This window comes from Miniopterus natalensis, chromosome 2 (assembly GCF_054644295.1).
Source record: "Miniopterus natalensis isolate mMinNat1 chromosome 2, mMinNat1.hap1, whole genome shotgun sequence".
Lineage (NCBI taxonomy): Eukaryota > Metazoa > Chordata > Mammalia > Chiroptera > Miniopteridae > Miniopterus > Miniopterus natalensis.
In genome coordinates, this window is record NC_142082.1 from 143,357,699 (window position 1) to 143,374,829 (window position 17,131).

The window sequence follows — 17,131 nt, forward strand, 5'->3', positions numbered from 1 at the left end:
CCGGAAAAGGGAAAGATGGCGACTGCTGGGCTGCGTTGAGGCCGCGTTGGGCGGTTCATAGTCAGAGTGGTGAGTCCCGGGCGATGGAGGCGGTTCCCATGAGCTTTCAGAGAGGGGGAGAGTGGAGGCACGGCGGTGGCCCCTGTCTCCAGGACCAGGCGGGGAAGAACGCCTCAGGGAAGGGGCTCGAGCTCGGAAAACTCTAGCTGCCGGAGCGAAGGGGCGCCGGCCCCAGCGGGTAGTGTTGGCTCCTGGGAGCACAGGCCATGTCTCATGGCACAGCATCTGTGATGCCCCTGGTCTGACCTTATTCTTTCTTGTTTTGAGTAGCCCTTGCTCCAGCCAAACTAGGACTCTGGCTTTCCTCCCAGAACCAGTCACGCTTTCCCGCCTCTGCGCCTTCAGTATTTTTTTTGTGTGCCGAGAATCACTTATTTTCCGCACCTTCAATAACACATCTTTAAATTCTACCTATACTTAAATGCTCAAGAGCCTCTTCCTCTGTAGACCTTACAAATGAAAGGAAACTTCTTTGAATTCTTAATGAATACTTCATCTGAGCCTTCATCTTGGTAGGTGTCTCATACCCTGTACTATTCTGTAAACTTCCTGATTGCCTTTTGTAACTTACACAGCACCTAGCATGGTGCCTTGCATATAGTGGATGTTTCACAAAAACTTCAAAATGAATGTGCCCCTGCCCTGCAAGAACTGAGGAACTCAGAGATCTGGAGATTTGCAAGGAAGGCTGCTGAAAGCAGTGGCTAGAGTGTGCCTGTGATAAATGGAACTTATCATAAAAGTTGCTTATGTTTACTTCTCATTTTTCGTCCTCTTCTAAACTCACTCCAATCAGGTTTCTACCTCAGTGCCATCCAAACAGCTCTCATCAAAGTTACCATCTCCATTTTTCCAAATGGAAGGGTCACCACTCCTCTGTCACCTAGCCTTTCTCCACTTCACACAGTTAACCACTCCCTCTTTGAAATGCGATTTGTCTTCTGTGATTCCAGATCATGGGAATCACTTTTTTCCTCCTTTCTTTTACTTTACTTTTTTTTCTCTCTCTCTCCTTTCTTACTGGCTTTAGTTTCTTTCCAGCTTTTCTTATGCCGCCTCCTGTGCTTTACCTCTAAATGTTACAGAGTTCCAGAGCTCTGCATTCTCTTCTTGTTTTATCCTTTAACCATACTGCCTACTTAAGTAGTATCACTTAGTGTCCCATGGCTTTAAAAGCCATCTTTGTATTGATGATTCAAATTTTTGTTTCCAGGGCCTCTCTTCTGAATTCCAGAATTGCATTTTCAATTGCCTTCCTGCAATCTCCACTTGGTTTTCTTATTGACATGGCCAAAATGAAATTTCTGATTTCCTCCTAAATCCCCCCCCTCAGTCTTTTCCAGTCATTAATGGCACCACAAACCATTAGGTTGCTCAACCCAAAATTTAGGAGCTGTCTTTGTGTCCCCTCTCCTTTTCTCCCTTCATTATTAGTAAGTCCTGTCAGCTTTGCCTTGAAAGTATACCCTGAAGCTGTCTACTTCTTTCCATCGCCATTGCCACTTTCCTAGAACAGCTACTGTCATTTCTTTCCTCGACTACTATAATAGCATTCTCAGTGGTTGTTTCCACTCTTGCCTCCCTACTATATAGTTTCTTGCAAGTCATCAAAGTAATTCTTTTAAAAATGTAAGAGTAGATCACATTACTTTCTGTTTAACACTCACTTCTAAGGTTGCATTTAGATTAAAATCCAAGTTCCTTTACCCTGGCCTAAAACATTTTTTTTCTTCTTTTTAAAATGTGTTTTTATTTATTTGAGAGAGGGAAAGGGAGAGGGGGAGAGAGAGAGAAACATCAATGATGAGAGTCATTGATCAGCTGCCCTCTACATGCCCCCCACTGGGGACTGAGCCTGTAACCTGGGCATGTGCCCTGACCGAGAATTGAACTGTGACCTCCCGGTTCATAGGTCGATGCTCAACTTCTGAGCCATGCTGGCCAGGCTAAAACATATTTTCATGATCGACTCCTACCTCCCTCCCTGAACTCCCCTTGAATCAGTCATCTCCTCTATTCACTGCCACTCAGCTACACAAGTCTGTTTTTAATTGACAAACATGCTAAGCTATTTCCTGCCCAGTGTCTTAATACTTGCTTCTACCCAATAAGTTCTTTTCCGTGATCTTTGCAGGCTCTCTCTTTCCCATCATTCAAATCTCAGCTTACATGTCACCTAAAAAATTCTTTCCTGTACTTTCTTGTCTCTTGTTCATACCTTTTCTCATTATATCACTGTTATTCTCTTCATTAGTTCTCATTACTACTTGAAATTCTCTTATCTTACTGCTTAACTGTTGTCTGCTTCACTGGAATTTAAGTGTTAGAGATCTGACTTTGTTTTGTTTACAGGTATATCTCTAGTATACAGAACAGTTTCTGGCACCTACTACGTGCTCAATAAATATTTGTTGAAGGAATTAATGATGTCTAGGATGCTTTATAGAGAAAATAGCCTTTCTTCTGGAATGTTTTCCTAGGGCTATAAGTGAAAGAAACATCAGTATAATTTGCATGTGATAACACATGATATACTGATATAGAACATTCAATAATTTCTCAGGCAATTGTGAGTTAAAATGGGTTGTTTCTCCACCTTTTCAAAGTGTTACTTGTTTGTTTTTCTTTTCTTTACAAGTTCTTCCTTAAAGATATATGGCTTGAAATTACAAGGGGAAAGGGGGGTTGTAAACGAAAGCTTAGGGAACTGATATTCTAGCTGAACCATTTGGGGATAAAATAAGTTCTGAGAAATTTATCCCAAGTGTTAGGGATGGTGATGATGGTTGTGGTGGTGGTGATGACGATGATGATGACGATGACCATGACGACAGGATAGAGGCAGATTCAGACTTGCTATTGTTTTAGCAAATGAAGCTGAAGTAGACTTTGTAGTCTGAAAGACAGTTGACAGGTGGCATGGTGTTCAGTGTTTCCCAGGCAAGAAGAAACAGGACAAATTCCTGCACAAACCTTTCATGGGACTGGGTAATGATAAGACTGAAGATCTGAGTAGGGAATGTGAGTAAGAATGTCTGTGATCTGTAGTTTTTGGTATCTACCTTTCTTTCTTCTTTCTCCTGAAATAATTATAGATTCATAGGAAGTTAAAAAAAAAAAAAAGCTTCATGGAGGTCCTGTGTACCCTTCACCAAGATTTTCCCATTGTATAACTAGAAGTAACTTTCTGTTTTTCCATGTAAGTGTAGTTTTTCCTTGGAGTGCTGATTTTAATGCCAAATCTCATAGTTAAATTCCCTCTCCCCCAGTTTTGAGCTTTCTTTATGAGCTCAAAAGAACTTACCTCTCTTTTTTTTAAAAACATATCTTTATTGATTTCAGAGAAAGGAAGGGAGAGGGAGAGAGAGATAGAAACATCAATGATGAGGGAAAGTCATTGATTGGCTGCCTCCTGCACGTGCCCTGACAGGGAATTGAACTGCAGTCTCCTGGATCCTAGGTCGATGATCAACCACTGAGCCACTCCGGGCTGGGTAAACTTACCTCTCTTAAACGGACATTTGTGTGTTGACTGATCCTGAGGGCTGGCAGACCTAATAATCTCCTAACATAAGTAATACGGGATTTTTCTAGAGATGGCTAGTATGTTATTCCTTCACTAACATCTCTTTTAATACTCTTGTAGTCTAAATTTAAAAATAAGATATATTCACTGTATACTTTTAGGAATGAATATATACAAAAAATAATCACAGAAAGGCAGTATAGTATGATGAATAAAAGTGGGCCTTTGGGGAGCCAGACTGCCTGGAACTCTGGCCACTTACCACCTGTGTGTCCTTAGACATGTTACTTTATATACCTGAGCTTCAGTTTCCTCCATCTATAAAGTGGGCATACCAATATATCTATCTCATAGGGTTGTTTTGAGATTAAGTACATTATATGTAAAGAGTTTAGAGTGGTACCTAGTACATAATAAGTACTCCTCTTACCCATGACAGATGGCAGGAGAGCTGGCTGACAAGAAGGACCGTGATGTGTCACCTTCCAAGGAGGAAAGGAAGCGATCTCGGTCACCTGACAGAGAGCGTGATAGAGACCGGGACCGAAAATCTTCCCCATCTAAAGATAGGAAGCGGCATCGTTCAAGGGATAGGCGACGAGGAGGCAGCCGGTCTCGCTCCCGTTCCAGGTCTAAGTCTACGGAAAGGTAGAGTAACTTTGTATATCCGATATGTGGAAAGGGAGGGTACATTTTAAACTTCTTCATTCTTGGTTCTTCTGATACCTCCAGGATTAGGACATTAGTGTTTCACGTGTTTCTTTATACCTAGAGGCCCATTAGCTCAGAAGGTTAAGAGTGAACTCATAAGATGAAGGTCCAGAGGTAGTTCATCTGTTCACATAGTCAGCCCATGGTCTATCATTGCCATTAATACTTAACAGTATAACTCTGAGCTATAAGATCATTTTAGAACCCCCGATAACTTCCCCAAGAAACACATTTCTCAATTTGTAAAATTTTATTTTGAGGAGAAAAGATCACGGTTACCTTCTTAGGACTGCAGTGAAGCAGGGTACTCTGGAAAAATCAACTGATTTCTTAAATTTGTTGCCTTCAGAGAACGACGGCACAGAGAACGAGATAAGGAGAGGGATCGGAACAAGAAGGATCGAGATCGGGATAAGGATGGGCACAGACGGGACAAAGACCGGAAACGATCTAGGTACCTGAGGGAATGGGGGGGCGCTTTAGGGGAATGCTCCCATCTCTTCCTCTCTGCATCTGAGCTTGGTCAGCTTTGTAGGAAGGTAAATTTTTCTTAGTGGATCCTATTGGTAGTGACTGCAGAGCTTTCTTTTTTAGAAGGCATGTGTCTTTAGATATATGACCAGTTAGTGAGGTCACATCACAGCCCTTTGAGTTGTGACTTGAACAAGTCAGTTTGTTCTTAGAATTTAGAAATTAGTTTGAAAAGGTTACCAGCCTACAAAACATTTCTTTAGCTCCACCAAACCATTCAGTTTTCTACCCAGAATATATAGCATGTATTTGTTGGGATAGCTTAATGCTCCGGTATCTTGGTATCTTTCTTAGGTTTCTGAGCAGGCAAAGTGACCGTGCCTGCAAAGGGAGCTTCAGGACCTGGTGGGTGACCATGGGCCAGTCTCACTGAGTCATGGGAAAACTTCCATCCTCGGGGTCAGCCTGAACCTCATTCAGGGGCTGGGGTAAAACAGCAATAGACTTTTCTGTTTCTTTTTCTTAAAGTTTATCTCCTGGACGAGGAAAAGATTTTAAATCTCGGAAAGACAGAGACTCTAAGAAGGATGACGAGGATGAACATGGTGATAAGAAGCCCAAGGCAAGAAAGAGGAAGGGTTTTCTCATCTTCCTCTTGAATTCAAGCTCAATTTTGTGATCTTCAAAGGGAGAGAGCCTTTATGGATTGAAGTCCTGTGCTTTATCTTCAGGCCCAGCCATTATCCCTGGAGGAACTTCTGGCCAAGAAAAAGGCTGAGGAAGAAGCTGAAGCTAAGGTAAGAACTTGAGGATCTGTATTAGTTGGCTAGGGCTGCCATTAGAAAACACCACTCTGGGCGACTTAAACAACAGACATTTATTTGCTCACCATTCTGGAGGCTAGTTGTCCAAGATCAAGGTGGCAGTAGGGCTGTTTCTTCTGAATCCTCTCTCCTTGGTAGATGGATGTCCTCTCTCTCTTCACACGGTCTCCCCTCTGTGCATGTGTGTCCCTGGTATATCTCTGTGTATCCACATTTCTTCTTGTTTCAAAAATATATTTTTTATTGATTTCAGAGAGAGGGAGAGAGAGAGAGAAATATCGATGAGAAACATCAATTGGTTGCCTCCTGCACACCCCTTACTGGGGATCCAGCCCACAACCCAGGCATGTACCCTGACTGGGAATTGGACTGACCTGATGCATGGGACGACGCTCAGCCAACAGCCCCATCAGCCAGGGCGAGTTTTTTCTTTTTATAGGGACACCAGTCAGATTGGATTAGGGCCTACCCTAAGGGCCTCATTTTACCTTCAATGCCTCTTTAAAGGCTCTCTCCAAATACAGTCACATTTTGAGGTACTAAGGGTTAGGACTTCCATATATGCATCTTGAAGGGGACACAGTTCAGCCCATAACAAAATCCTAGGCCTGTTTGTGTTTTCCTTAACAGATTTAATGCCTGAGCAAATATTTTTGGACTCCCTGCTATCTCCCATCAGTGGTGTTCCAGATCCTTTGTTCCAGATCATTTGTTCCAAACTATTTTGTAGCCCAAGTTCCTGTCCAAAGCAGAACGAGAGGCTGAAGCCCTGAAGCGACGGCAGCAGGAGGTGGAAGAACGGCAGAGGATGCTTGAAGAAGAGAGGAAGAAAAGGAAACAGTTTCAAGACTTGGGCAGGAAAATGTTGGGTTCGTTTTCCTACCCCCTGTAGCCCCTGGATGGGATAGGAAAGGGTAGGATAGGGTTATAGTGTCACTCAGGAGAGTTAGAAACCTGTTTGCTCTGGAGTTTGGAAGGGGAAAGGATGGGGGAAGTTTAGGAGAAAAGTATCTTTCTGTTATATCTCCATTTCCCTTGACTCATAATCCCCCATTTTTCCTCATGTGGTGTCCATTGTCTGGATTTCTCCATGCTCTCTTTTTATTTCCACTGAGCTCTTCTGTAGCTTTGCTTTCTTTGGTCTGCAGAAGACCCTCAGGAACGGGAACGTCGGGAACGCAGGGAGAGGATGGAGCGGGAGACCAATGGAAATGAGGATGAGGAAGGGCGGCAGAAGATTCGGGAGGAGAAGGATAAGAGCAAGGAGCTGCATGCCATTAAGGTGCAGCCTCAGCTCTGTCTTCACTTCTTCCCACACAAAAAAATGAGCTTTAATTATTTAGCCATTCTGATCATTGCATGTGAACTTGGGGCCTCGAGCTTGATGGGCTCTGTTCTTTCCATGGGCAGGAGCGTTACCTGGGCGGCATTAAGAAGAGGCGCCGAACAAGGCATCTCAATGACCGCAAGTTTGTCTTTGAGTGGGATGCATCTGAGGACACATCCATCGACTACAACCCACTGTGAGTGGCTTCAGGCCTAAACTAGGTCTTTTTATTTTTTTTAATGTATCTTATTGATTTCAGAGAGAAGAAAGGAAAGGGAGAGAGATAGAAACATCAACGATGAGAGTCATTGATTGAGCCTACAACCTGGGCATGTGCCCTGACCAGGAATCGAACCCTGATCGCCTGGATTCTAGGTCGATGCTCAACCGCTGAGCCACGCCCAGCCGGGCCTTTTTTTTTTTTTTTTTTAAATTACAGTTGACTTTCAATATTATATTAGTTTTAGGTGTATGCATAGTGGTTAGACATTTATATAACTTTCGAAGTGATCCCCCATAAGTCTAGTACTCACCTGACCCCATACATAGTTATTACAATGGCCTATATATTCCCTATGCTGTACGTTACATCCCATGACTATTGTGTAACTACCAATTTGTATATATATATTTTATTATGTCTTTATTGATTTCAGAGAGAGGGAGCCAGAGAGATAGAAACAATGATGAGAGAGTGATTGATCGGCTGCCTCCTGGACACCCCCTACTGGGGATTGAGCCCGCAACCTGGGCATGTGCCCTGACTGGGAATCAAACCACAATCTCCTGGATTATAGGTCGATGCTCAACTGCTGAGCCAAGCTGGCTGGGGACCAATTTTTATTTCTTAATTGCTTCACTTTTTTCACCCATTCTCCCAAACCCCCTTCTATCTGGCAACCATCTATTTGTTCTCTGTATCTATGAGTCTACTTCTGTTTTTGTTCATTCATTTATTTTGTTTAGATTCCACATATAAGTGAAATCATATGGTATCTGTCTTTGTCTGACTTATTTCATTTAACACAATACTCTCTAGGTCCATCCATGTTTTATAAGTGGTAAGATTTTGTTCTTTTTTTATGGCTGAGTAATATTCCATTGTACATGTGCACCATATTTTCTTTATCCAGTCATCTATTGATGGACACTTAGGTTGCTTCAATATATTGGCTGTTGTAAATAACGTTGCAATGAATATAGCGGTGCATATATCTTTTCCAATTAGTGTTTTGGATGTTTTTGGATAAATACTCAGAAGTAGGATTGCTGGGTTATATAATAGTTTTATTTTTAATTTTTTGAGAAACTTCTATACTGTTTTCCATAGTGGCTGCACCAATTTGCAATCCCATCAGCAGTGCCCAAGGGTTCCCTTTTGTCTATGTCCTCCCCAGCACTTGTTATTTTTTGATAATAGCCATTCTGACAAATGTGAGGTGGTATCTCACTGTGGTTTTGATTTTCATTTCCCTGATGATTAGTGATGTTGAGCATCTTTTCATGTGTCTGTTGGACATCTGTATATGCTCTTTGGAGAGATCTCTATTAAGGCCCTTGGCCCATTTTTTTACTCAGATTGTTTGTCTTTCTGGTTTAAAGTTGTATGAGTTCTTTATATATTTTGGATATTAACCCCTTATCAGATATATTGTTGGTGAATATCTTCTCCCATTCAGTAGGTTGTCTAAACTAGATCTTTTAAACTAGGAAGTTCCTAGGGAAAACTGGTGACTACAGAGATAGAAGTAAGATAAGCTGGGATGGGGAAATTGGTAAACTAGTAGCCAGCCAGCCCTCTGCGTGAGGAAAGACCCAGGCTAGGAAGGGGAACTAGTACATATTGGTAGCCTGCCCTTCCCTCCTGCTGCAGTAACAGCTTTTTTTCTTCCTCTGTCTCAATCCCAGGTACAAAGAACGGCACCAGGTACAGTTGTTGGGGCGAGGCTTCATTGCAGGCATTGACCTAAAGCAGCAGAAACGAGAACAGTCACGTTTTTATGGAGACCTAATGGAGAAGAGGCGGACACTAGAAGAAAAGGAGCAGGAGGAGTGAGTGGTCAGGGCTGGGATGGTTGGGCACAGCCCAGAGTGTACAGAAAGGAGTTGGGGAATACTCATCCCACTATTCCTCATGATCCTGCTCCAGGGCAAGACTCCGCAAACTTCGTAAGAAGGAAGCCAAGCAGCGCTGGGATGATCGTCATTGGTCTCAGAAGAAGTTAGATGAGATGACGGACAGGGACTGGCGGATCTTCCGTGAGGACTACAGCATTACCACCAAAGGTGGCAAGATCCCTAATCCCATCCGATCCTGGAAAGACTCTTCTCTGCCCCCACACATCTTGGAGGTCATCGATAAGTGTGGCTACAAGGTAAGGAGGAGCAGATTGGTCCAGAAGACCTGACATGTTCCTATGTTGTAGGGGATACAAACTTTGTTCCTTGACTGTTTAGTGTCTTCTCTGCCAGTGGGCACCAAGGTGACGTTGTCTGTTACTTTATGGTGGAAGTATTGGCTCTTGGTGATTGTGTTTTTTCTCAGGTCCCCATTCCTGTGAACAGTGCTTGGTGTCCTCCCGTTGTGCTAGCATATGTGCCCACTCTATGAGCAGTAGCCCAAGTAGTATAATTCTGCTTGTACCCATTACTCTTTCTGGGTCACTGCAGGAACCAACACCTATCCAGCGTCAGGCAATTCCCATTGGGCTACAGAATCGTGACATCATTGGTGTGGCTGAAACTGGCAGCGGCAAGACAGCAGCCTTCCTCATTCCGTTGCTGGTCTGGATCACTACTCTTCCCAAAATTGACAGGTGGGGTCATCTGTCACCAGTTAGAGTGGGTTTGAGTGGGCAGGAATGGTGAAAGTGGCAAATGAGTGTTTGGTTTTCTTTTTAAATCTATGATCAGAAGCTTCTTCTTTAGTTTGGGTCAGATATTAGGGAATAACTGGATCATGATATCAAAGAAGAGTATGATTTAATTGCTGGCAAGGGCCACTCCCTGGAGAACTGGCTATCCTGAAGTCTCTTATTTTTAAGGGACATCATTGCACCCTCTTCCTACCACCCTCTCTATTCTCATAGCTCCCCTTAAGTGTGACTTTGTCTTGCTCCTGTTTGTGGTTGGATGGGACTCACAGCTCATGAAACTGTGGGATGCCCCATTTACCACAGGATCGAAGAGTCAGACCAGGGCCCTTATGCTATCATCCTGGCCCCCACCCGTGAGCTGGCTCAGCAGATTGAGGAAGAGACCATCAAGTTTGGGAAGCCACTAGGCATCCGCACTGTGGCTGTCATTGGCGGCATTTCCAGAGAAGACCAGGGCTTCAGGCTGCGCATGGGATGTGAGGTTTGTTCACCTGGCCAGGAGCCAGCCCGCCATTTGGGCTGTGCTGTTTTGGGGCTCTTTCTAGTTTCTGCCACAGACATTCAGTCAAATGAAGAAGAGGGCTGGTTTATGTAGATGTCTTGCTATTATTGAGGACTTATGCACCAGGGACTGTACTGTGCATGTCATTAATTCTTACAACCATGTGAGAGTACATAGGGGACTCTGCATTTTACAGGTGAAGCTGAGGCTCAGGTTAATAACCTCTCCAAAGTCACACACAGCTGGCAGTGGGCAGAACTGAGAGTCGTATCCAAATCCTGTGCTCTTAATCACTTTCCCAGACCAAGTCATTGACTGTGTGTGTCGCCACCTTTTCAAGATAGGGAAGGAGAGCTTTTTATAAGAAGTCTGATATAGGAATTGAGTTTTCTGAAGACTTCTTAGTGTAATTATTATTTTTTATTACTGTTTTTAAAATATATCTTTATTGATTTCAGAGAGGAAGGGAGAGGGCGAGAGAGAGAAACATCAATGATGAGAGAGTCATTGATCAGCTGCCTCCTGCATGCCCCTGACTGGGGATTGAGCCCATGACCCGGGAATGTGCTCTGACCAGTAATCAAACCGCAATCTCCTGGATCCTAGGTCGATGCTCAACGGCTGAGCCACACCCGGCTGGGCCTAATATAATTATTTTATATAACCCCCTCCACAGTATCCCTTAGTCTCTTTTCCATCTAAGAAAGTTTCTTCTGATTTTGCCTCCTTTGTCTAAGCCCTGTATCTTATTCAGAGACCCCATTTATTCCTGAAAAATCGAAGATAGCAACAAGTGATTTTTGTGCCAGTTCTCAGGAACCTTCACTGCCAAACGTAACTAGAGGTTGGCGTCCAAGTGTCTTAGCATTGGGGTTCTGTTGCCCAAGTGGGTGGGTAGTTTATAGGAGAGAGAAGAAAGGGTACCTGTTGGGGCTACATATGATTCCACTGTACCCCCTAGATTGTGATCGCTACCCCAGGACGTCTGATTGATGTGCTGGAGAACCGGTACCTGGTGCTGAGCCGCTGTACCTACGTGGTTCTGGATGAGGCAGATAGGATGATTGACATGGGCTTTGAGCCAGATGTCCAGAAGATTCTGGAGCACATGCCTGTCACCAACCAGAAGCCAGACACGGATGAGGCTGAGGACCCTGAGAAGATGTTGGCCAACTTTGAGTCAGGAAAACATAAGTATCGCCAAGTAAGGCTGCTTCCCTGGGCTGGGAAGAGTTGAGCAGGTTGGCAAACCTGCTCTAGGGCCCTTCTTGACTTAAGTGGGCCCAGAGTACATATTTCCAGAATGGTGAGGCCTGCCTAGATGCAGTCTTCTGACAGTGTGGCAGGTTAGCTTAGCCCTGGAAAAATGATCCCAAACAGTCATGGTACTGCCCACCATAGATGCTAGCAAATGCTCTCAGCCCTTCCTGTCATCATGAGATGTCAAGTACAGGTACTAAGGAAAGAAGTGGGAAGGCAGAGGACACTATTTCCTAAGGTGGTGGCTATGAAAGTTTATACCGTGGCTCATTTTAGATTCTTCAGCCTGGGCTGTGCTGCCTATGGTGGTGGTAGGATATGTGATTGTCTTCCTGAGCCCAAGGCTGAGCCTCTTGTTTTCCTAGACGGTCATGTTCACGGCCACCATGCCCCCAGCAGTGGAGCGCCTGGCCCGGAGCTATCTTCGGCGACCTGCTGTGGTGTACATTGGCTCTGCAGGCAAGCCCCATGAACGTGTGGAACAGAAGGTCTTCCTCATGTCAGAATCAGAGAAGAGGTACTGGGGCAGCTGAGCCAGGGGAAATAGGATGGAGAAGGGGCTCTTTTCAGTGCGAGTGGTGGCTGGATGGCAATTGTTCTGCCTTGTTGAAGAGCTGCTGTTTTCTTACTCAGGATGCCATGGGCATTAAGGAGCCTGGAATCGATGTTTGTAGATCAGGGTTGGGCATTTCACTTGGAGTGTGAGGTAGTATGCATCTCATTTTTCTCCTCTTCTCCCCAGGAAAAAGCTGCTGGCAATCTTGGAGCAAGGCTTTGATCCACCCATCATCATTTTTGTCAACCAGAAGAAGGGCTGTGATGTTTTGGCCAAATCACTGGAGAAGATGGGGGTGTGTCTGGCAGGGGAGGGCAAAGTCTGGTCTTTTTGGTGCTGCTTTCTGAAATTAGAGGGGCCCCCTAGAATCCTGCTTTCAATTGTTATCCAGTTTTGAACATCTCCAATATTTAACAAGTCAGGGCCAGATGGAAAAGGGAGGTTTGGTGGAGCTTAGGAGGACTGGGTCAGTTGTTTTGACTCTGTCCATTCCAGCAGTGCCAGCTAGAGCTCCCTTGGCTCTTCTTTCGAGGTGACTGGGGCCAGGGATTTTGAGACACATACCCTGGCAGGATCTAAGGATGTGGAGTAGAATGGGTTCAAGTTTGTTGTTTATGTATGTTTGGGGGAGGGGATAGTGTCAGGAGAAAGATAGAGATCAGTGTCCTTTACTCCTAATACTGGTGTTTGAGGGGAAAGGGGGATCCTCTCCACTCAGTGCTTAAGCTTCCTTAAACTTCTTGGTCCCTGCTTTCCACACTCATCTCTCACCCTCATCCTCTGACTACCTCTTATGTGTCTGGCCCCACATCTTGCCCAGTTTTACCTTTGACCTTGCCCTGGTTCTCTCTGCCACTCCATGTTCTGGTCTCTCCCACCTTCTTCAGCTCACCTGTACTCTCCTTACTCTAAATTGTGCTCGTTCTTTCTCCTGCCTCCTTCCCCTTCTCCTATTCTGCTGCTCTCTGAAACCCTCCCTTTCTGTCCCTATTCCCTCTTAACTTCTGTGTCTTCATGATTCCATTGCACTTTCTTCACCTCACCATTCTCCCAACAGTACAATGCTTGTACACTGCACGGTGGGAAAGGCCAAGAGCAGCGAGAATTTGCACTCTCCAACCTCAAGGCTGGGGCCAAGGACATTTTGGTGGCTACAGATGTGGCAGGTCGTGGTATCGACATCCAAGATGTATCTATGGTGGTCAACTATGATATGGCCAAAAACATTGAAGGTAAGTGCAAGGAAAGCAGCTGCAGTCTGGGTCAAGGAAGCCTTTGTCTCTTTCCACTTTAGTCGGGGTTCTGTACTGAGGAGGCTACTGCTGCCATCTCTCACAGCTCTTGAGTCTAGAATGGCTTGTCACAGTGAGAAAAGTGCCTACTCTTTTTTTTTAAAGATTTTAAAATTAATTTTTAGAGAAGGGAGAGAGAGAGAGAGAAACAGAAACATAGATGTGAGAGCGAAACATCAGTCGGCTGCCTCCTGCACACCCCCTACCAGGGACTGAGTCCGCAACCCAGGCATGTGCCCTGACTGGGAAGTGAACTGGCAACTTTTTGGTGCATGGGACAATGCCCAACTGAGCCACACTGGCCAGGGCGAGCTCCTACTCTTTTATCTCATTTGGGTGTGTTGTTCCAGTATCTGGGGTAGCACTCTGTGTTCAGGGTGTGGAAAAGAATGGAACTGGGTCCTCTCAGTCTTAGTGTGGTGGGATGACCCCATCAGTAGTGGTTGTGGAGAGACCATTGTGTGCACTGTACTTTCGGGTAGTATGAGCTCTGTTACTGCCTGTGGAGGTGGGGAGGATAATGCCTTTAGAAGTAGAGGTGTCAGGCACTGCTCACTGGGGCATATGGCCTGGTGCTGAGTGACATTCCTCCCCCATTCCTTCTGCAGATTATATCCACCGCATTGGCCGCACAGGACGAGCAGGCAAGAGTGGCGTGGCCATCACCTTCCTTACCAAAGAGGACTCTGCTGTGTTCTATGAGCTGAAGCAAGCCATCCTGGAGAGCCCAGTGTCCTCCTGTCCCCCAGAGCTAGCCAACCACCCAGATGCCCAGCATAAGCCAGGCACCATCCTCACCAAGAAGCGCCGGGAAGAGACCATCTTTGCCTGATACAGCCCTCTCCTCACCGATTTAAGGGCAGACTCTAAAGCCTGTTCTTCAGGACCCTCACCTCTCTCTTTCCAGGTTCTCACTTTTATGGGGGCTTAGGAAACAGACTCCTTGGCCTAGACTGTCAGGTTTGAAGGCCTGAGTGTGGGGCTGCTGCAGGAGGGAAGCTGCTGCAGGAGGCAGGGAGAACAAATTACCAGAGGGGCCTAGCTCAGCCCCTCTGGCGGACTCCAGGATTGCATTTGGCCATCAGCTCTTGCCAGTTTTGGGGGCAGCCAATTGGCATCATCTCCCAGGCTGAACAGAAACCTGGCTGCTGGGAGGGGCTTCTTTGGCAGAGACGTGACTGCATAAGCTGCAGCAACATTGTTGCCCTAGATGACCCAGGGGATCCTGCACTGTGAGGATTATGGACCTTGGACTCTTACTGTCATTTTGATAGCATTTACCCTTTTGGATTCTAAAAACACATTGAGAGCCTTGTTTAGAGCTGTGCACAGCCCCTGTGCCAAGGGGGCTTAGGAAACAATCAGACAATTCACCCAGGGAATTTTTTTTAGATGTGGGACAGGGTGCGGCGACTGTGTCCCATCTTTAAGTCGCTGAGTGAAATTTCTGTTTTCTATTCTCTGAAAAGATGAGTTTGTATGTTCTGAGAATAAATACATGAATATTAAGGCTGTGTCCAGTTCTAGCTAACTTCATCTTCCAGGTGCTCCCTGGTACTCACAGAAAGCAAACTTGGGAGATGAAAGAAAATCACATCCAGATCAGAGCCTAGCATCTCAGCTGGTAGTCTAAGTCTACAGGAGGCTCTGAGGGAGGTGGAAAAGCCCTGACAGCAGTATCCTAATGCATCTTTCCTCCCCTTCTCAGCCTCACAGAACGTGTAGCTCTGGCCTGGACACCCTCTAGAGAGCTTTGCACAGGCTGAGAAAGGAAAGCAGTTGTGAAACTGGCAGGTGAGGCACAGTTAGGACCTCCTGTTCCCTGATGCTGTGTGGCTGACACAGTCTTTGCTCGTGGCTCCCCAGTTGCTGAGCCCACTGCTTGTGGGAGGGTTGGAGACGGGCACCAGGAGCATCAAGGAGTGATGAGCTGGGCCCAGCTGAGTGAGGTTGTAGGGAGAGGACTGTGGGGCCTGGGTCCTCCCCCAGTACTACTCTTACTCCCGTATTCCTCCTGACCCCTAAAATTGTTGGACAAATACATGGAGTTCAAGTTGCATCTACTTGGGCCTGAGGCAGGGACAGTGTCAGGCTGTGATTAAGTCTCTTCCCCGCCTCCCAGAACAAGTCCTTTTTGTGCTGCTAAATGTTTTCCTCCATGCGCCTGGGCACGAGGGGTAGTTGTGGGGGTGCCTGGGAATATAGTTTCTTCCCCAGCTCTCCTTTTTCCCTTTTCACTCAGTGGGTCCTCTGTGAGAGAAAGGAGGCCAGGCTACTTCTTTGCCTCCTCCAGACTTTGGCCACATGGTGAGGAACCAGCCACCTGAGCCAGCAGACAGAACAAGAGCCTGAGGGACTGTGCATGGTGTTTATTAGTGATGACAGTGAGGTGAGGCAGGGTCTTGTGGAGCATGCTCTGTAGGTCACACACTAGAGCCAGAAGGCAAGGTTAGCCAGGTAGAGAGGGCTTCTGAGGGCTGTCCACTGTGTCCTGTCTCTCTCCACCTAACCCTAACGTAACAAGCAGCAACTATGAATGAGGGAATAAAGTCTGGGGCCCTTATGCCCCAGGAGGCATGAGGGCCAAGAACAGAAATGACAGGATGCAGGAGCAAAAGGATGAGGGGGGCAAGAGGCCCCCAAAGCTGTTCCATACGGTCTCTGCTACACATGCCTTCCCTTCCCAAACCCCTATCTCAGGTTGGCTCCCATGCACCATTTGGCTTGACCATGCTTCTGGTCCCTGGTCCTGTCAGATGTTAGGAAGATTCCTGGCAGGGTGAGGAGTGCCCTTTTCAGAGCTTCAGCTGTGAGGCCTTTGGCCCCAGCCTAGCTGGCCTGCTGCTCCAGCCTTGTATGTGGATGCCCCACCCAGCTGATAGGTGGGAGTGCCACCCTGTTGGCTTTGATTGTCTTTTTTCTAGTGTGTGGCAGTGAGGTGAGTGGAGGTGCCCGGACCCCAAAGCACAAAGCCTGAGTCCTTTGCCTGTTACGACTGTGTCTGCTCAGGGGCCTTGTTCCTTCCTCATGCCATGTTGCCCACACCCCACTTTGAGGGGGCATCCCTTCCCTGAGTCTGGTGGGAAGGTCCCTGCTAAGGGGATCCTGGCCAGAGGGCACCGCCCAGTGGGGCAGCTGCTTGTGCAGGAGGAAAGGAAGGTGCCAGGGGTGCAGCACACATAGCTACTACCTGGAATGGAAGCCTAGAGGGGTCACTGCCCAGGAGGTAAGGGGGCCCCTGCTTTTCCCAGAACCTTGGGACCACAGGCAGCCCTGGGGCTGGGCAGGGGGTTATGGGGGCTGAGCCTAGTGCCAGCCTAATGCCAGTCTAATGCCAACCTGCCCGGAGTGGGTGCCCCAGCCAGCTGTGCCTGTGCCTGCCAGGGTAGGGCAGCAGGAGGCAGTCAGTAGCTATCCTTGGGCCAGGGCCGGTTGCGCTGCCAGTTCCGGTCATTGTGATTGTGCTCCGAGTCCTGGACGAGGAGTCGGTCTTGGGGGTCATGCCCATTAGCACTAGGCAGCCCAGAGGTGTGCTGGCGGTGAGGCTGGTACAGGTCCTGGTAGGCGTCTGCATAGTCCTCTTCCAGGTGGCGGGAGCTACGCTGCGAAGATCCTGTCCAGGCTTGGCGGGAGCTCTCGCTGGCCTCATCTGAGGGCATCAAGCTGTCCCGCTCGAGGGGTGAGTGCTCCTCGCCTCTCTCCCCCAGCAGCTGCTGGTTCTGGGGG

General features: G+C 46.7%; 2 protein-coding genes across 3 annotated transcripts in view; one reads left to right on the plus strand and one right to left on the minus strand.

The window, feature by feature from the left end:
* On the plus strand, nucleotides 1-14,914 carry DDX23 (DEAD-box helicase 23). Its single transcript, XM_016201215.2, has 17 exons — nucleotides 1-69; nucleotides 4,026-4,234; nucleotides 4,647-4,751; nucleotides 5,297-5,390; nucleotides 5,500-5,565; nucleotides 6,323-6,461; nucleotides 6,741-6,874; nucleotides 7,003-7,115; nucleotides 8,828-8,971; nucleotides 9,069-9,294; nucleotides 9,590-9,735; nucleotides 10,099-10,276; nucleotides 11,259-11,501; nucleotides 11,923-12,074; nucleotides 12,300-12,408; nucleotides 13,171-13,345; nucleotides 14,014-14,914. Exons 2-17 carry the CDS (start codon nucleotides 4,026-4,028, stop codon nucleotides 14,235-14,237), a joined length of 2,457 nt encoding a protein of 818 aa, XP_016056701.1. The 5' UTR covers nucleotides 1-69; the 3' UTR covers nucleotides 14,238-14,914.
* CACNB3 (calcium voltage-gated channel auxiliary subunit beta 3) overlaps nucleotides 14,654-17,131 on the minus strand; it is a 13,536-nt gene continuing 11,058 nt past the window's right edge. For both annotated transcript variants that reach the window (XM_016201218.2, XM_016201217.2), the window contains exon 13: nucleotides 14,654-17,124. In XM_016201218.2, coding sequence (XP_016056704.1) covers nucleotides 16,810-17,124 — 315 coding nt within the window. In that variant the 3' untranslated portion in view covers nucleotides 14,654-16,809. The remainder of the gene's footprint in view (nucleotides 17,125-17,131) is intronic.